The sequence below is a fragment of the Artibeus jamaicensis genome, unplaced genomic scaffold, assembly GCF_021234435.1.
Source record: "Artibeus jamaicensis isolate MK-2021 breed Jamaican fruit bat unplaced genomic scaffold, CSHL_Jam_final contig_64, whole genome shotgun sequence".
NCBI classification, from domain to species: Eukaryota; Metazoa; Chordata; class Mammalia; order Chiroptera; family Phyllostomidae; genus Artibeus; species Artibeus jamaicensis.
The window spans coordinates 15,623,086-15,644,070 of record NW_026521911.1 but is presented as its reverse complement, the minus strand read 5'-3'; the positions used below and the strand labels follow the sequence as shown (position 1 = coordinate 15,644,070).

The 20,985-nt window shown below is 36.6% G+C and overlaps 1 protein-coding gene and 1 pseudogene across 7 annotated transcripts in view; both read left to right on the top strand.

Moving 5' to 3' along the window:
* The window catches only part of NOX4 (NADPH oxidase 4), a 177,919-nt gene extending 160,284 nt beyond the window's left edge, over window positions 1–17,635 (top strand). For all 7 annotated transcript variants that reach the window (XM_053670823.1, XM_037137613.2, XM_037137612.2 and 4 more), the window contains 3 exons: window positions 75–143; window positions 1,476–1,576; window positions 10,620–17,635. In XM_053670823.1, the coding sequence (XP_053526798.1) occupies window positions 75–143; window positions 1,476–1,576; window positions 10,620–10,740 (291 nt within the window). In that variant the 3' untranslated portion in view covers window positions 10,741–17,635. The remainder of the gene's footprint in view (window positions 1–74; window positions 144–1,475; window positions 1,577–10,619) is intronic.
* On the top strand, window positions 4,915–7,560 carry LOC119043589 (glutaredoxin-3-like; annotated as a pseudogene).
* Window positions 17,636–20,985: the final 3,350 nt, after the last annotated feature.

Below are 20,985 nucleotides of genomic sequence, written 5' to 3'. Positions count from 1 at the left end.
CACGTGTTAGAATAGGAGGAAGTCTGAGTATACAGAAATAACTTTAATGTCTGTTTACTTTTATGTCCTCTCAGTTTTGGCAGGAGAACAGACCAGACTATGTCAACATCCAGCTGTACCTCAGTCAAACAGATGGAATACAGGTATGTGGCTGGGTGTTACTGTAAATTAGACAAGCCTCTGGGTAATAGGAAATTTACTGTAAGGGCCGTGCTGGAAGAAAATTTCTGCAGGTGGTTTGAAGAGGTTTCCCACAGCAAGGCTTCTTGGAACATGTCCAGAAAACTCAGGGCTTGTCCTTGAATTTGACCATATTATCACTTTTATCATCCTCTTCACTGTTGTCTCAAGTTCTTTACCTAGAGAGATCAGACCATAAGTGAACAGTCTTGTGACTATGAACACTGAGAGGAGGTTTTATATGAAAGAAAAATTAAGGTCATCCACAGTAAACCTTGTTTATCTCCAAGGGAAACAAAAAAATAGTAATAGCTATCATGCATTAGGAATTCACCGTGCTAGGCACTGCACTAAGCAAGCATATACATAAGCATGTAATTCCAACAGATTCAAGAGTTAGAGGATATTCCTATTGCCAAATTATAGCTGAAGAAACTGATATTTTAGACAACATTGAAGAGCTGCCTAAGTGTATGAAGCTGGGCATGAATGTTTTCACAAGTTTTATTTTCATATTTTCTACCATCATTTTCTGTAATAACTTTGAATACAAAATATGAGTGCTTGTCAGTTACTTTAAAAATAATCTAACCCTATTTTTCCTAGTTAGAATTCTTCCCTACTTGGGATATAAATATATTTTATTTTACTACTCTAATGAAGCAAGTCAGTGTCATTGTGCCTCATGGTATTGCTGTAATTAAGGTTCAGGGCGCAGATTGATTGTATTTGGTCCTCAGTGTGTCTGCCCGAGACTCAGACACTTTCTCTTTTCTCACTTCACTCCATCTCCAGGTCTCATGTTCTGTTCCTCACAAACAACAGTTCTTTAGAGTTATTTGCTTGTAGAACCAAGATTTGTAGCTCTTCTGTGTTAGGTGTTCTTGTCTGAGATTATTTCCCCAAATTTATGATTACAATTTGTAGTAACTTATCCATATAATGTGTCAAATGTGACAACTGTAATTGCAATGCAGAAACAATGCAGTGAAGTTTATGTACCGAGGCCTTTTTGAGAGCAAGTAATTAGACTGCACTCCTCAACACTGCAGTTGCTTTAAAATGAGGCAAATCAGCCATTTGTAATAATGGCATTTAAGAAGAGAATGGATTTCAAAGGAAAAGAGGAAGGAAATGATGTTCTGACTATACTTAATAGGTTGCCATTTGATACTTATATTCTGTATATCACAGCAATTTGGTAGGAAGCCACAGCACCAGCAAAAATGATGTTAGACAAATAAAGAATTTGCCAACTTCATGTCATATAAAATATAATGCTTTCTTTGTGGCAGAAAATAATTGGAGAAAAATATCAAGCACTGAATTCAAGACTTTATATTGGACGCCCTCAGTGGAAGCTTCTGTTTGATGAAATAGCAAAATTTAACAGAGGGTAAGTACCCTTCAGAAAATTTGACATGTGGTGAATGACCAAATGGAAATATTACCAAGTTATTATGTGAAGTTTTTAAAGATAAATTAGTAATTGGTTTACAAATTAGAAAGCTACTTCAACAGCCAATTATCACTATTAAAGGAGGAAGCGAGTCAGAGACTACTTTACTGGTGTGCAGTGCCAAGTTATTAAAATTTGGCTCAGCAGTAGTGTATAATTATCTACGAACAAGACTCTTCTTCCTCCTTTTAAGTTTGCATAGGCCCATATAAAAATGAGTGTTTTTCATCCTCACAGCATGTATCAGGTGATCACTAGAAAAGTTTTCAAAATCCCATTGGCAAACGGGAGCTCTACAAATAATTTTAACATTACATGCCCTTAAAAATTGGTTTTTGTACTTTTTTTCTGGTGTACCAGAATGAATACAATTTTTTGAAACTTGAAGTTTTTTGTCTTCTCTAGTCAGGAATATTTTTCTCCTTTTTTTTTCATGAAAGCGGTAATTCTAAAGTAATTTAACATTATGGACTATGTGTCTACTATCTGAAGAGATTACTACTGAAAGAAAGTTCACTTCAGGGCATAAAACAGACAACCCACTTGCCTTCTATAAACTTATTATAGTGCAAGGCAATAGTATACAAAAATGTAAAAGCATTTTGAAAACTATATACCCACTCTCACATTTCAAATTTGACATTGAAATAGGTTCATCATGAGGTTAAATAGTTGCAGATGTTGGCATTTTAAAATTAACGTATTATTTAAAATGTGTCTACTGGAATCTGAACATCAGTTTCTTGGTATCAACCTCATATATTATAAATACACAAATAAGCTTTCATTAGCAGTTGGAATTATATACAATTATTTTGTTCTACTTGAACTTTCATTTCTATCCTGATTAATCTGCAAAATTTCATCAGTGTTCAATATATTTTTATATTTGAACTAACTATATTTTTGTTTCTGACCTAAACATTTTTCCAGTAAGAATGTACATAAATTGATTATTTAATTTTTTAAATTTCCTGTTACCCTAAAGTGCTACTGTTAACTTTTCTTCTGGATTGAGTTATCATTATAATTATTAGTATATACTTGATTGATTCATAATTTAAAAACTATATTTGATAAATATAAAAATGATGTCTGATTGTAAATGAATGAGAGAGCTTCTGAGATGAAGTGACTTTTTTAATCTCCATTCATGAATTCATGGATCCAGATGTCTCGAAAGAATCACTGATACTTCACGGCCCTTGGCTCCACCTTCAGAGGTTTTGTTTTGGGAAGCATGGTGTGGAGCCCCAGAAACAAAATTTAAACAGGAATATGTACTCAAGTAATTCAGATTTCAGCCATGTGTGAAACTATTTTGGTATCCCCTTCCCTTGAGAACGTAGTTTGGGGTTGAAGAGGGAAGCACTACTTAGAAAGTAGAGGTCCTTTGTAACATACAGGGCCCCAGTGGAAGCAGACCTGTGGAACGAAAAAAAAGTCAACCCAGTTTGCATGTCTGCTTTCCCATCTTTTCCCGATATCATCCACCTTCTGTGTGAGCATCTTGTCATGCTCACCTGGGTCTTGCTGTGCACCACAGACAATTCATTCCTTGTTAGAGACATTTAACTGACCTCTGACAAGCATTCTCTTATTAGTTTTTGTAATATACTGGCGAAAACTTTGAAAGTTTTGGTTTCTTCCTCCTTCCCCACCCCCCTCTTCATTGTGAAATCAAGTCTCAAAACAGTAAAGGATCATTTACAGGAAATTAATTAGACTGGATTAATTGGCCTGTTTAGTTACTTATTAAGAATTCTCATTTGTTGTACTGTTCCTGATTGAGAAGGATTTTGTCTGTTTATCTGGTTTTTCATTTTCCTGAAACAGCAAGCTGGTTAAAGATGAGCAAATGTGCACCACCTACTGCTCACATTGTGTACAACCCTTTCACTTTCTGTATTTGTTCTGCTCTGTCACCTGAAATGCATTATTTTAGAAGGATTTTTATGTAGCATAGTTTGGAAAAGAAGCAATCGACATTTTTTGTTTATTTTGTTTTATTTCTGAATTTTTTTCATTACTATTTACCCCCTTTACACCCCCTACCACCCAAGAATCACCACACTGGTGTCCAGGTCCATACATCCTTTTTCCTTTTTGCTCAATCCCTCCACTCCCTAAATTCCCTGTCCCCTTAGCTGTCATCCTGCTCTCTCCCTATGGGCCTGTCTCTATGTTGCTTGTGAGTTCAGTTTATTCATTAGACTCCACATATGAGTGAAATCATATGCTATTTGTCTTTTTCTGACTGGTTTATTACACTTAGCATAATGTTCTCCAGGTTCATTCATACTGTTGCAAATTTTTTTTACAGCTGAGTAGTATTTCACTGTGTAAATATCCCATAGTTGTTTTATCACTCATATATTGATGGACACTTGGGCTGCTTCCGAATCTTATTGTTTGTATATAACACTGCTATGAACATGGGGACACACAAATTTTTTTCAATTAGTGTTTTGAGTTCCCTCAGGTATATTCCCAGAAGTGGGATTGCTGGGACAAAAGGCAGATTCTTTTTTAACTTTTGAGGTATTTCCATACTGCTCTCCATTGTGGCTTCCCCAATCTGCATTCCCACCAACAGTGCAAAAGGGTTCTCCTTTCTCCAGCATTTATTGTTCGTTGATTTATTGATGATAGCCATTCTGACAGGCACAAGATGATATCTCATTATGATTTGAATTTGCATCTCTCTGATGATTAGTGATGTGGAGCATCTTTTCATATGTCTGTTGGCCATCTGTATGTCCTCTTTAGAGAAGTATCTGTTTAGAGAAGTAGTCCTTTGCCTACTTTTTAAACTGGGTTGTGGTTTTTTTTTTTTTGGTATTGAGTTTTGTTAAGTTCTTTATAAATCGTGGATATGAACTCCTTACCAGATGTATCAGCAAATATGTTTTCCCATTCTGTGGGTTGTCTTTTCATTTTGTTAATGTTTTCCTTTGTTGTGCAGAAACTTTTGTTTGATGTAGTCACATTTGTTTACTTTTTCTTGTTTCCCTTGACTGGAGAGATTTATCCTATTAAATACTGCTATGAGAAATGCCCGAGATTTGCAGCTTTGTTTTCTTCTAGAATTTTTCTGGTTTAGGGTCTAGTATTTGTCTTTAATCCATTTTGAATTTATTCTTGTATGTGGTGCAAGAAGGTGATCTAGTTTCATTTTTCGACTTCATTAACTAGAAAAAGGTGCCATTAAAATAGAAGGGTTCATTTCAGATGTATTATTTTGGTTAACCTCTTATATATAAATATACAATGTGATGATTGAGGGGGGAAGACGGTAGGTAGAAGAGGGTATAGGGGGGTTAAAGGGCAATGGAAAGATACAATAAAAATGAACTATTAATAAAGAATATATGGAGATAGAAATAGAGAAGACATAAATTCAGTTGCTTTATTTTTTTTTCACTTTTTATTCTTATTCTGTTACAGTTGTCCCATTTTTTTCCTCTTTGCCCTTTACCGCCCATCCTACTCCTGCTTCCACAGTTAATTCCCACACTGTTGTCCATGTGCATGGGTCATATTCCTACATGTTCTTTGACTAGTCTCTTGCCCTACTTTCCACCGTTATCCCCCTCCCCACTCCTCTCCTCCTCTCCTCCTCTCCTCCTCTCCTCCTCTCTGGTCACTGTCAATCTCTTCCATGTTTCTATGCCTGTGGTTCTATTTTGTCTGTTACTTTATTTTGTTCGTTAGATTCCTCTTCTAAGTGAGCCCATATGGTATTTGTATTTTACCAATTGGCTTATTTCACTGAGCGTAATAGTTTCCAGTTCCATCTATGCTGTCAGGAAAGGCAGGAGTTCCTTCTTTCTTTCCGCTGCATAGTATTCCATTGCGTAAATGTACAACAGTTTTTGATTCATTTACTGATGGGCACTTAGGCTGTTTCCAGCAGTTGGCTATTGTAAATTGCGCTGCTATGAACATTGGGGTGCATAGGTTATTTTGAATTGGTGTTTCAAGATTCTTAGGGTATATTCCCAGCAGTGGAATACTGTGTTAAAAGGTAGTTCCATATTTAGCTTTCTGAGGAAATTCTGTACTGTTTTCCACAGTGGCTGCACCAGTCTGCATGCCCACCAACAGTGCACTAGGGTTCCCTTTTCTCTACAACCTTTACGGCACTTGTTGTTTGTTGATTTATTAATGATGGCTATTCTGACAAGTCTGAGGTAATATCTCATTGTGGTTTTAATTTGGGTATCTCTGATGGCTAGTGATGTTGAGCATCTTTTCATATGTCTATGGGCCTTCTGTATGTCCTTGGAGAAATGTCTGTTGAGGTCTATTGCCCATTTTTTTTAATTGGATTGTTTGTTGTCCTGGATTGGAGTTGTGTGAGTTATTTATATATTTTGTAGATCAAACCCTTGCCCAAGGTATCATTTGCAAATATATTTTTCCATATAGACATGCCAACAGTTCCATGAATGTGCTCAACATTACTAATCAGAGAAATGCTAATCAGAACCACAGTGAAATATTACCACTGGAAGGTACCACTTCATGTACTTTCAGTATCCCTGCATTTCCTTGGCTTTTGTTATTACTCATCTTGCTTCCCAATATACTATACACCTCCTAGTATATTGTTATTGCTTTTGCTTTAAGCATAAATTATTTTTAAGAGATTAAAATGAGACAACATATACATTACTATTTATTTACAGATTCACTATTTTGATACTTTTTATTCTTTTAGGGTAGATTCAAATTTCTCTCTAATTTCCTTTTCCTTCCTAAAGAACTTCCTTCAATATATTTTATAGTGCCAGTTTGCTGGCAATTAATTTTCTCACCTTTTCTTCAAAAAGTTTGTATTCCATCTTCACTTTGGAAAGTTATTTTTGTTTGATGTGATTTTGCTTTGCTATATAGAGCTATCTGGGCTGTGGGGGTTTGGGGGGCGGCGGCGGTGGTGGTGGTGGTGTCGGCAGTGATGGTGGAGGTCGGCTCAGCCCCAGCAGTTGGAGGAACTGCTGTGCCTCAGAGCCAAGTGCCCACGTGGTCCATTGTCCGGTACCACGGGCTCCACAGTGTGATCCATTGAATGGCATGATGGCCACTCCAAGTTTAATTTGTGAAGTCAGAAGCTGAAAGTCTTCCCAAAATATATGAAAAATATTAAATTAGTTCTGTCCCCACCTTTCTGGTTTTCAAGAATTCTCAAAAAATGATCATTTACATGTGCACATGCCCCAGAGTTGACCAAAAGATTTCAGCATCCGTGGGCTCCTTCCCATGCAGTGGTAATGAGCACCCCAAAGAAGACCTCAACCTTCACTAAACAAAATTCACTCACGCTGCCCCTGCACAACGTTTACTTAGCAAAGGGACTCCACAGAAGCCTCGCTGTGGTTTCAGCAAGCAGGTGATAGAAATTTTTGATGAACGGAATGTTCAGTTTAGCAGTTTCAATATCTCCTCCAATGAAGAAGTTTGTCAGGGCCTCAAAACCTAGCCCGATGGCCCACCTATCCACAGCTCTATGTTTCTGACAGCTCATAGGACTTCACTTGACATAGTGAAGGAGCTGGAAGCCTCTGAAGCACTAGATGCAATTTGTCACAAAGTTCCCAAATTAGGGGAAAGTCTCAAAGTACTGACAGATAAAGCTTCTGTGATGCTCTTTATGAAAGAAAACAAACAGGAAGCTAAATATGGATTCGGCAAGCAAATTCTGGAAATACTGAATAGTACTGGTGTGGAAAATGAGACATTTGATATATTGGAGGATGAAGAAGTTCCACAAGGGTTGAAAACATACCCCAATTGCCAGGCCAAGTTACCTTCAGCTGTACGGGATAGGGGAGCTTTTTGAAGGGCTGGGCATTGTTAAGGAACAGAAAGAACCTGGAGAATTGATGCCTCCACTGAAGGAGAAAATTAATAAATGTTAAATGTGGTACCCAACTAATATGGAGATAAAGACATGAGAGCAGCTGATGAATCAGTCCTCAGATGTGAACCAGGAGGAGAAAAGGTTTCTTCCACGGCCTCACCCTGTGTACTCCACAAGGTTGTGCTAAATAAATGTATGCTATGTGTTTTGTCCACCAAAAATAGAATGCAAACATCTTCAAATTCATTTTTTTAAAAAACTTTGCTTGGTATAGAATTGGTGATAATTCCTTTTGTTTTTCAGCACTTTGAAGATATCACTTCATTACCTTCTGAGTGGGATAATTGTGACAGGTCCATCTTTCGCCTTCTGCTAATTTTTTGTAATGTGTCTTTTTCCCCTCTGGCTGCTTTTATGTCTTTCTGTTTGTCACTGGCTTTGAGTCCTACTATTAGTTGCCTTATGTGGGTTTTTTTGTGTGTATTGCCCTTGGAGTTCAGTGGGGTCTTGGATACATGTGTTTATTTTCATTAAATTTGGGGGGAAATTTTGTCAATTATATCTAATTTTTTTTCTTTTTCCCTTCTGTCATCTGTCATCATTGAGAATACCATTACATATATTTTAGACCAGTTGATATTGCCCCCTAGGTTACTGGGGCTTTACTTTTTTATTTTATTGTTTTTTAATTTTTTTCTGTATACTTTCATTTTGATAGGTTCTAGTGCTGTCTTCATATTTATTTACTTATGTTTTCTTTTTCAGTACCTAATCTGTTAACTCACAGTATATTTCTCATTTTAAATATTGCATTTAATCATTAGAATTTCTATGTAAACCTTTAAAAATCTTTCTCTTTTCATCATGTGGATGCTTATCTTAGAACATATGAAGCATGTTTCTCATTGTTTCAATGACCATGTCTGATAATTCTTTCATTTCTGTCATTTTGGGCCTTTTTCTATTGACCAATCTTTCTCCTTTTATTAGTTTGCTAGGACTTCTATAACAGTATCCCACAGACTGAGTAGATTCAATAGTAAAAATGTATTTTCTCATGTTCTGGAGGCTGGGAGTTTAAGATCAAGATGCCAGCAGGGTTGATTTCCCCTGAGACCTTGCTTCTCAGCTTTTGGATGACCACCCTCTTATTGCCTCTTTATACGGTCTTTTTTCTGTGCATGTGTGCCTCTCATGTCTGTTTGTATATCCACATTTCCTCTTCTTACAAAGACACTAGTCATCTTGGACAGCCTTGTTTAACTTAATCACATGGATAAAGGTCCTATCTCTAAATACAGCTACATTCTGAGGTACTGGGGGTTAGAGATTCAACCTTTGAATTGCAGGGTGTGGGGTGTGGATACAATTCAGCCCATAACACTCCTAGTTATAGTTCACAGCTTCTTGCTTTATACATTCCCAGTAATTTTTTATTGAATGCTGTACACTATGAAGTTTAAATGTAAAATGCCAGATTTTGATTTATTCTTTTCAATATTGTTGGATTTGTTCCTGGCATGTTTTGTTACTTGGATTTAGTTTGATTTTTTTCAAGGCCTGCTTTTAAGCTTTGTTAGTACAGGTCTAAAGCAGCCTTCAGTCTTGAGCTGATTATACCAATATCTGCTCTACCTTTCACAAGTGAGGTGGTACCTTTCTGGAACACTACCCATTGCCCATGGATTATATATAACTCTTATCATTCTGGCTTGTGGGAATATGACTTATTCACAACCTCGTGTAAACTCTGCACTTTGTTTGACTTATTGCTCCCTGATAGTTCCTCACTGAGATTCATGTGACTTTTTTCTCACATGAGCAAATCAGGACTCAGCCCAAGACTTAAGGTCACTCCTCTCTAGCTCTCCAGGGCTTCTTTCTATAGATGTCTCTCCCCTACTATAATTTTCTCTGCAAATTCTAGCTGCTTTGGGCCCCACAAATTTTATTCTTTGTCTTCTCAACTCAGTGAGACCACTAATCAGTGCGGCAGCCAGTTGCTTGTCTCCAGGCAGTAAGCAGAGACAGTTGCCAGCTCACCTGGTTTTTCCTCTTTCTTTGGGATCACTGTTCTCTTCTGCCTATTGTCCAGTGTCTGAAAATACTTGTCTTATATATTTTTTCTAGTTTTTTAATGCCAGAGGGTAAACCTAGTCCTCATTACTCAATCATAACTGCCAAGGGGTGTTTTATTTTCATAGTTCTTTGATTTATTTTTCAAGATGAAATGTTTTAATAAACCGTTTTTCAGTATTTGTTATAAATTTAAATGGATTCCCTATCTTTTTTTCAGCACCAATTATTTTCAGACAGTGGGGACATAACTGTAATTTGTCTAAGATATATGAATTGTTAATCATTTTGATATCCTAGGAAGAATTCCAACAAATCAACAAACTTGGAGGAAGATTATTATAAAATATTTGTCATTTCCTGGGATTTAATCTATTTATTTAGTCTATGTGTATAATTTACCTACTAAAATTTTATGTTAGCAAATAATAAAACCTGCTCGGCATTTGTTACAATTATTGCCATGTATAAATGGAAAAGAACATGTATCCAGATTAATAAGCTTTTTATCTCAATATGGATGTAAATTAGTCACTTAAAATTATGCTTTCAAGTTGGTAATAGCTTCTCTTTCTCTTCTTATGTTCATCATGACTCAAGCAAATTCATGGTCTCTTCAGGGGAAAGTGTTTATAAAACAGCAATAGGAGAATATTGACGTGATCCCGTGTGGACAGTCATCTGTCAACTGTTGCTCTGGGTTTAGTCTCTGGTGTCACTAATGTGACGTAATGAAAAGGCTAAGGCAGACTCTTCTCTCTTCGTCTGGTAATAAGCAACTGTGTGCTCATAGTTACATTCTTTGAATTATCCTGAATTCTAGTATGAAAAGGAAGAGGTGAATAAAATATCTTTTGGGTGATCATTTACACTTGGAAGGAATTGAACAATTATTTTCAATAGGACAAAATTATTTTAAATTATTTAAGTAGCAAGAAATTAATTTTCTTAAGTACCTTACACATGCTCATAAAGCATACTTCTTGTCATGTTCTGCCAAATTTTCCACCTGATTTTCCATTTTCTTCCTCTCCTTCCCAGGAAAACAGTTGGTGTTTTTTGCTGTGGACCCAGATCCATTTCTAAGACTCTTCATAAACTGAGTAACCAAAGCAACTCATATGGGACAAGATTTGAATACAATAAAGAATCTTTCAGCTGAGAATTTTCGCCGTAAACCAGGACTCGAAAGAAGGAATGAGTGCAATTTCTAAGACTTTGAAGTTCAAACAGCCGTGTCATTCCAAAGAGTAGCAAGGCTTCCTTATTTATGATTATTTAAAGTGGAAATGCAGAAAAGTGGCCAGATGACAGGTCACATTACATGTTTAATCTGGAAACCAAAGAGGCCCTTTGATGTGATTATTCACTTTTCAGCACTAGAATTAAAACCATTAGATGTGCACTGTTGATTTTTATGGCAGATTCAGGAACTCCCCAGTGAGGAGCTACACTTGCTCACCGTGAGGCTGATAGCCCTGGTCCTCTGTAAATTGTTTTTGGTTGAACAAATGCAAGATTGAACAAAATTAAAAATTCATTGAAACTGAGGTTACATTTTCTACCTAAGTATAAACAGAGTTGATTTAGAAAAGCTCCAGGCAACTGTATTAGATGTTTGAAGATACAGCACAGGACTCTGTATTGATACGGGTACTTTGTGTCAATATCTAATCTTGCTCACTACTGATACTAATACCTCTATTTGATGTCTGTAGACTTCATGTTGAATGAATCTTTTACAGTCCTTGATATAGTATCTATTTTTATATATTTCTCTCTTTCTTCCCCCCTTTGTCTAGGGAAGTCTTTCCTCCCTTGGCATGCATTAAGCACAATGATTTAATCAATCATGTTCACCCTCAATTTATTTAATCAATTATTGTTGCATAGTAATGAAGAAATATCATTACCGTAAATTATAAAGGGATATATAGACTCTTCAGCATTGTGATCTCTATTATTTTTATTTATGTTTTTATCCAGCATACTTTGTCTTAGTTTTTAGCTTCTTAAGGTACTTAGTTTAATTTGTACTTGGAGACCAAAGCTCAGTGTCTGTCTGTGGTCACTCAGACAGAAAGAAGATGTTGGAGACATTGAAAGTGTACTTACTCACATGTCTAACAGAAAATCTGTATTTTACTTTCTACCCAAGATGAAGTACTTCATTAGCTATTCATTTCTAAGTTCAGAATCAAGCATATTATTACTGCACTACCTTGTGATCAGGTTCTTAATAGAGAAGTTACTGAGTTTCAAGTCATTGTTGGCATTTCTCAATGTTAACCTATCATGTTCCCTGGCCATTATAGTCCTGGCTCACAGGAAAAAATTAATTCACTTTATTACCTTAAGAATTAAGGCATTTTTTACAGCTTAGTGATTTTGCTTTGTAGACGTCTACCAGTGGCTATCAAATACAACACATTGCTGAAATCAGCAGCATGATTGGCGTGGCCTTTGTTTAAATCTGCATGATACCATATTAGATGCTCCTGTCATCTTTTGCAGGGATTTACCAATAGCAATCGAGCTTATTAAAGCATCCGGCATTGAATGCCCATAAATATATTACTTACAGATACTTCTTTCTCTCTTTGGAATTCTTCTCCCTTCTGAAGGAGGATAATCAGAAAAAGACATGGGAAATGTGCAATGTTCCTGAAGATTTAGCTCTGAAGACATATTTAATAGACAGCACATCTTGGTAACACTTTCTCAATTCCAAATAGTTTTCATATTAACACATAGCAGGAAGAACTACTAACAAGAAACTTAGCCAAGGCTCGATGTGCAATACTGACTCTTTTGATCATAATTTATTTAAGTGATTATATTAATACAGCTAATTTCAGTAAACCAAGTGGAAGATTTCTCAGAAGAAGAGTAATCTTTCCAAGTAAGTAGGTCTCTGCCATTCTAGATGAGCAGACTTTACTCATCAAAGTCTCTAGATGAGACTCTGCCTATCTTAAATTCCAGCTGATATTCAAACACTGTGTCAACACGAGTAATTTGTGCTTCTGTAAATAGGGCTTCATCGTGCATGTATATGAGAGTTTTGTTTTGTTTTGAGAGATCCTGTCTCTCTAGCTAATTCTTGTCACACAGATCTTAAAACACTAATTTTAGTGGCAATAAATGTTAGAATTGAAATGCTGTCCTCTAAATCTCTGTAAGTTTACTTTCCCTTCACAAAAAAAAAATAAAGCAGGCAGAGTTTCTTCACCGGATAATGCAAGTTGCAGAAACACCATTTATTTGAGTGTGTACAGGTGTGGACAGCCCTGGCGGTTTGTGTTCTGGGGTTGTCAGTGTCACTGGTTAAGGATGTGACTGCGGCAAATTGCTCCTCACTCTGGGATTTCTCATTTGGATGAGATCAGTGCTCAATTAGTCATTTTTAGAAAATCTTTTTGAGGACATGATTAAAAAGAAATTTATGGCATACATACAAAATACACAGACAATCTTGGGGGTCCCACAAACAATCTCAAAAATTTTTAAGGACCTCTGAACAAAATGATCATCATTATAAGTATTTTTAAAGTCTACCTTTCTTTTCTTTCATTTTTGGAATAAACTATCAATTTTTCTAGATTATACTGAGAAATTAACTCAGTGGACAAAGAAAAGGAAATTTTCTTTGTATCCCCCCAAAGAATCTGATAGACTCTTTCATCAGTTTTTAATCTTCTTGGGTCTTTTGATTTATGCAGAGCAAGGCTGTGATTTTACATAGCAGTAATAATAAAAAACAGTTTCATGCACACACACACACACACACACACATATACCCCACGTACATAAATTTGGGCCTTAGTTTTTGTGAGGTTTTTCTTTTGATTTAAAAATGATGTGATTGATGATTTTTCATTCTGTGACTTTAAATTCCACTTGGGTGATTTTGATAGTATAGGTTCTTAAAATAAAGAAATAAAAGAAATACAAAAGCATAGTCTGAATTGTTCTACTCCATATATCCATGCTATTTATACCACCACCCCCCCCCCAAATTAGTGTTTTCCTGGAGCTGGCACAGCAGGTTCTTGATTTAAATTATAAGGCATTGTTAAAGAGGCTTGCTAGAGGCAAAGGCTAGGCGTTGTCATCAATAGTTAATGCCAGTGTTAAAGGATATTCTTTATATTAGAGAGAAAAAAATAGATAATTGTGTTCCCATAAGGATGGTTAACTCAGCTGAACAGCGAGCTTTCTAACGAAACCGATAAGATTCATTCTCACCTGCTTCTCATGACAAACAGTCCCTTTTCTTATGCTATGGAGAACACTCTCATATAATGCCAAAGTTGGGAGTACTGTTACTTTGCAGGTGAGGAAACTGAGATCCAAAGGAAGATGGCAACTTGCTTCAATTCATCCACTGAGTTTGTCACAGAGTAAAAACAAGCTCAGCTTTCCAGTCTTTGCTACTGAAAGGCTCTTTCCACTTCCCCATGAAATACACATCTAATAAAACATGTCTAGTACCATTCATTTGATCTCCATATAAACTGTAGTGCTAGGTGGGAAATAGGTACTGAATGTTAATTCTAGATTCATAGCAGAAAATCACACTCTTCCTTATAGGTATATCTTCCCTATATGTATATCTTCTGATTCTAAATTTGTCAGTCACATATTTTCCCTACTAAAATCCATTTTCTTGTATCAGTTTTAAAACACGACAGTTGTGCTAAAGAGATTTTGTTCTCTAGGACTCTGTATTAGAAATTTGTAACAATATATAGTTTCTAGGAAATACTAATATTGTATTTTTAAATTTAGCTTCATAGACAAAGTCATAACTTTTAATGCTTCATCAGCTTTCTGACAACTGAGGAATCTGTTGATATTTAAACAAATGACTGTTGTTTCTTACTTACATGACCATAACAGGCCTCTTGTTCAGGAGAAAAGAGTCTTCTTTTTGTAAGCTAGCAAGACAGGAAATAAGTGAAATCAAGCATAATGAGATCTCCATTTACTTCAGCCACTATAGACAATGAGAACTGACTGTTTCCTTCTGTCTGAATCTCCCCTCCATTGTCCTAGCTACTCTATTCCATTCTGCAGTTCTCAAAGGACAGAGTTGCAAAAGCTAGCTAGCTAGTTCTCCAGCGAAAAGAAACAACAGACTTCTGATACTTAGCAAAGAAGGGTCCATTAAGAGAGAAGAGAAAAAAGGCTATGTGAATAATAATGAAATTAGTAGCGAATTAATAAATGTTGCTGTAGAATAGAGACTAATAATTTTTAACATAAATACACAGAATTTTAATTTTTCCTTATACAAAACTTTACATTTTTGCATACAGAATCTAGAAATAGATTTCTTCATTTATTTTACATTGTAGCAAAATCACTAGCAATCTTAATGCAGAGAGTTAAACTACAATTTAAGAATTAGTAAGGCCAAGGAATGCCTGCATCAAGGGAGCAAAACTAAGAGAAAAAAGGGAAGTCAAAGAAAGAAAAATGACTTAAAACGTTAGGACATGATAATGCTTTTCTTTTCAAAACTTAATAGATGCTCAAATATGTGGCAAAACTGGCTATTGCCTGGTTTGGGGAAATGTAAAACAGTATGGGGTTTGGTTTGTTTCTTAGAGAACCTCTCCTGATTTTGCCACCAGAATTATAGCAGAAGCTTTGGTTGGAATGCTAATCTTTGAGAATTAGAGCTTCGATGAGCTGCTGGTTGAGCCAGAGACAAGCGACCTTTGGATGAAACCAGTGCTCCGTAAATGCTCTGATATATATAGCAATAAAAAGGGGGAAGTCACCACGCACTGATTCAGCCTCGCACACCACCCATTAACATTTTGTCATTGCAAGGACATATTTTTCAGCTCGGATCCTTCCACTCAGGGAATGAAAGCTTCTTAACAATGCAGATACTGGGAAAGAGGTACCCTCAGTTGCATCCTAACAGGGTATCTGCGCACCTGTACCAGCACATTCATTTGAGCCTAGTTATCAATTTAGGATGATTGTGTCTTTTATTTTACTGGTGAGAAGTCTTCAGTGCATCAAACGGGAGCCTTACTTGCCTACTAAAAAATATATGGCAGCCCACACATTGGCTGGGGAGAAAGCAGTTAAATCTTCCAGGTTTTTGTCTCCAGCTGAGCCCTAAAGCAATGTCAAATACCTCACCCCACACGTGCTGGAATGGGACCTGGGTGGCAGATGTGCTGTGCAGTTTACTCTGCATGCTCCCAGGGACTCTCTGGTTCAGGGAATGTCAGCTCTCGAGTCAGCTTGGCATCTTTAACTCCATAACTAGGTGCCCACCAGGTGTAATTACATGTTTACTTAAAAGTGACAATCTTCTGCTTACCAAGTGGCTAGAGCAGGAAACTACATTTTCTTCTCTGTTCCACAAAATTTGATTAAAATTTAGATTTGGGAAAAGTAGAAATTGCTTTGAAAAGTGGAAACAGTTGCTGGCGGTTGTGCAAGTGTCATGGTCTCGTCCAGCTGCCTCCAGTGTGTGGAGAGAACAGGACCCTGGGGTAGGAATCAGATTGCCAGCCTTTACCCCTGCAAAGCATTAGACCACACACATAAAAATGGAAATGTGATCAACCTGTGCCCAACTTACACAGATGTGGTAGAGCAAGAATGTAGGGAGAGGAGGAAAAGAGTGATAAAGAAAGAAAAATTTCCTGGGAAAATCTTAAGTAGGTTTTTGCAAACGTCGTAAAAATAAAACATTTTTGAAAAAAAGTAAAAACAAAGGCATTTAAGTCACAGTCTATTGTAACCAAAAGAGTTAGTGTTTAATTGTGTTTCCTGGGCGAGTACAGAAGTACCCACAAACAAATCAACACCACTAATTCGTTCTGAGATTCTGATAAACAACATTACCTGTTACGTCCAATGTAACTGCTTTCTGAATGCCTCTTAAACTAATTTTGGTCAGGCCCAAGGTGTCTAGAAATAGCGGTATTGATCTATGACAATCGAGCTAGGGATTGCTGGAAAGCAATACAACTCACCCTGCTTGTTTTAGATTTGTTGGAGTGAAAAGCAGCTGTTTATGAGACATCCTACTGAGTTACAAACTAAGGCCTGTATTGTAGAACTAGAAATAATTCTAGAAAAGACAAAAGCACTGCATCATAGCTATTTATTTCCTAGGCGGAAAAAAATAAATGTATCTTTTTATTACTCTTACCAAAGATACTTTACACTATGTATTTTCATCAAAATTCACATTGTTTTGTAGATATTTATGTTTAAATCATGTATGTATGTGTAGGAGAACAAGAGAGAGATATAGAGAGAAAGCAGGTTTACAGTGGGTTGGAAGAAAAATTGCCTGAATGAAAAAGACATTCTTCAATAATGTGTAAAGACACTCTCCAACTTTCATAATAAGCATTCCACTGTGGTGGCTTTGCCATTGGGGGAAGTGCAGTCCTCCATCAACACGTGAGACGCTCAGGGATCCGGGGGTGGCATTTGGTTATCATCTGGCTCACGGAACAGTGCTGAAGAAGTGCTGACTCAGCCCCAGTGCTAGTAGAGAGAATAAGTACATTTGTTTCCTTATGTAATTCTATTGCTGTGAAGTCATAGTACATTTGTAGAAAACCATTCTTTTGGGAACATGGATAGTGTTGAAAAGTCAAACAAATAAAGATGAGACAAATATGATGCAAATTTCTTTTACTATAAACTAATTGTGCTTCTTTGGCAGTAATAATCAAGAATTTTCTCCAGAATTTTGAGAATGAATTTGTATTATTTTTATTCTAATGGAAAATCAAGTGATCACGCTAGTCTTTCATGTGAAGATATTAAGCAAGTATTTTTTAAAATGTTACTTTGAAAAACTTTGAAAGTGGTCTAATCCCAAGCATGTCAACACACTCATAACTTTCATTTTAACAGGATTTACAATTAAAATTATAGAATTCTAATCGCCAAATTTAATACACTGAATTTGGGATTTCATTTTTATTTTTGTTCTTTTGTTTCTTTGGTATTGTCAAATTTTATAATTGTGTTCATTAAAACATTGAAATATTTATACAATTGTAAGATGTCAAATTATACATATTTTCTGCACAGAAAATTAATAAAATACAATATGAAGCCCAAATGTTGAGTTTTTATACTTGATCATTGTAGCTTTCAGTTTTACCTAAACATTCAACATATTGAAAATATTTATATACATATAGTAACCCTTGCTTAAAGAAATTTGTTTATTTTTTTCAATGTATCCCTATCTCCCTTTTTTGAGATCTATGAATTATACAACATAAAGATTAGTCAGTCACACAGTAACTAACAGTTTGTCTGACATTAACATAGATGGGACTTGAGTGGTTTTCCATATATTATCTTAGAGACCTGTGTTTCTGAGGTCACACCTGAAAAGTAGCTGTGTGGTTTCCCCATCAGAGAAGGGTGGAAGCAGCTTCTGGTCTGAGATCATTCTGTTTTGTGTGTTCTGTGTTGGCTGGGAACCTATCATTTGACAGTGGACAGGATGAGTAAAAATGCTTCAGTGTACAAGGCAGTGGTGACATTTAGTTCCTAAGATATGTCTCTGAAGGTATATGAAACTGAAAAGCCTTCTTGCATCAGCAGGATGAAAAGATAGTTGCTTCAGAGTGGAAGACATCATACTACTGTGTTTCCAAATCTATGTTCTTTATATTAAATTATTATTTATTGTTTTTATCTAATCTAAAAATCTCTCGTGGGTCAGATCAGATGCCACCGTGCTCTGATTTACAGAGTTTTTAGAAGTGGTGACTTGTTTATAGGGTTTAAGAAGTTACTTCACTATGTGGTTCTGCATTGTTATTAATCAGTTCCTACCACATTGCAGTCCTTCAAGTGATTTATTGTCAAAGAATCTGCTTTCCTGAGATGGTGTCTTGCCTCCTATATTTTGCAAAGCTGCCAGGCATTCTGTAAGGGGCATTTTAATAAGTCAAGTTCAAATGCATTTAAAAGGCAAGATTAGCAGTTACACGTGCTTGCATTTATCTCCCATGTGCATTATTTGTTTTGTGTCATGGCAGGGTCATTACATGCTTTAATAATGCTACTATTGTAAAGATACTCATGGACAGTAGTCAGTGAGTGAAGACCACAAAAGATAATTAGGAGAAAAAGTTTGGGGCGGGGGATGCCCAAATCAAGGACAGATGCAAATCTCAATCTGAACATTAAAAGTTCCTCTAAAATGCTTTCCCTTATTCATATCAATTATCCTGCCGTCAGGAATGTGTTTGCCACAGCTCAAATATGAAAATGTGTGACAGTAAAATGTTCTCATCAGACATTTTATTAGGCAATAAAATGTACAAGAAGTCCTCGTGAGTAGCTTGTGCTGCTGAGGTCCTTTCTGCAGCTTGCCGATAACTGTGTCAAAACTGGGAGATGCAAACATCCAAACCCAAGGTATTGCTTCACTTGGAGTGATGTTAATTGTGACAGGTTTTTCAAAGCCATCTTCTATGCCTTTTGACAAGGTGATTTCTGAAATTCAGTTTCAGGTTGGTTTTGACAAATGCTTTTGTCCAGAGGTTTTTTTTTTTTTTTTTTTTTTTTTCCCCCCCCTTTTTTTTTTTTTTTTCCCTTTTTTTTCCCCCCCCTTTTTCTTCTGTTGCTACTTTTTTTGTATTTTGATTAGTAAACAAATTCAGACTTCAAGTGTTTTAAATAGCTGTCTTTTTGTCTTGTTTCTTTTATGGTGGTGGTGAGAAAGCAATTAATTACTTATTTTAAATCTCTGATGGGGATATTTCAGGGGCGGGGTGAATGTGGTTTTCCAAAGCAGATGGAAACAATATGTGCAGTAATGTGTTACAGCTGTGTAGGCTTTATTTATTTATTTATTTATTTTTTTTTGGTAGTCGTTGCCCCTACCCTTTAACTTCTATTTGTTTGTAACTTGGAGAGTGCTCTGAATTAGGTCAGCAGGCAACAGGGAGCCACATTCTCCGAGGACGTATTATGTGACTAGTAAAACAGCTATGACCTGGAAACTTCATCAGGACTCTCGGGCATGGTTTGGTTTTGTTTTGTGATTTTCCTGTTGTTTTCTAGCCCAGCCATAGACCTGAGAGCCCCCAGGTCCTGTGCCACACTTAGCATGGCCTATTTGTTTGGGTCTTTGGATTAACAGAGGCTCTGCTTCTATTTCCCATTCAGCCCCTGACTTAACCTATTACCTTTGGTTCTGAGTTTTCCTTTGTCTCAGGGTTTAGGGGAGTCATCCAGGTACGTAGCCCTCCCTGCAGGTCACTATAGCTGTCCATCACACATAACGGTTGAGTCTTTTTTTCCAGTGGTTTTGTTCTATAAAGATGCCACACATGCACTGAATTAGTAAATATTGAGCCATTGTTCCCAATTAGGTCATTGTGAGTCTCTGATCTATTTCTGTTGAAGCTCATTTAACACACATATGTTTTCTATAAGGCAAATCACAGCCTTCTGATCCTGGGGGGCCATTGTAAATGGTGAATCCCCCAAGAAAAAGCAGAAACATGCAAAAAACATGGTACTAGGTAGACCACAAAAAGAATATTTGAGTATACTATGAGTTGAAACAGTAAGGTAGAGCTACTCCTTGTTTGACATCTGCTGGGAACGTGGGCATCATGCAAAACAAGTTTCTCATTGCTCTGTGCACACCTACAAATGGCTGAACATTCAGCAAGTATTGATTTGGGGGGTTACAAAAAAAAATTGGTAGGTGATTTGCAAATAAGGAATCCATGAATTTACAAGGCTTGACTGTCCTTGGAATGGTGACTGGAAGGGAAGATTCTGTGCCTTTTTTTTTCTTGTAGTTTTAGTTATTCCTCACTTGTCACTAGTTTCAAACTAACAGAGTAGGTTTTCCGTAGGGGAGGTGCTTCTCCGTCTTGGTCTGCTTCTCTTCTCATTCCTTTTCTTCTTTCACCTTAACAGTACTTTTAATTTGATTAAGTAGGGTATAATATACTTCTTAGCCCAAATTTATTAGTAGATGTGGTTATTATATGTACAAGATTGAGGATATAGATGTGTTTAGAGAAGAAGTCTCAGACTGCTGTTGGTATTAGGGCTGCTTGCAAAGTGTTGGCCATTAACTGACACTTGGGAACTTAGATTTCAGGCTTCCCACCACCCTAACCAGCTCATAGTGACTGAACTTTTATGCAAACAACAAAGCTTTATACAGAGTACTGCTTTTGTTTCTTCCGGGAATCTGGAACTTTGACAAGTGCTAGTGAGGAATGTGACCAAACCCCAGTAAAAACCTAGGACACTGAGTCTCTAATGCGTAGGCCACATTTCACGAAGACCGTCAGACCATTGCTGGAGGAAGTATGTGTATCTCGTATAACTTTGCTGGAAGAAGACTCTTGGAAGCTTGGGCCTGGTT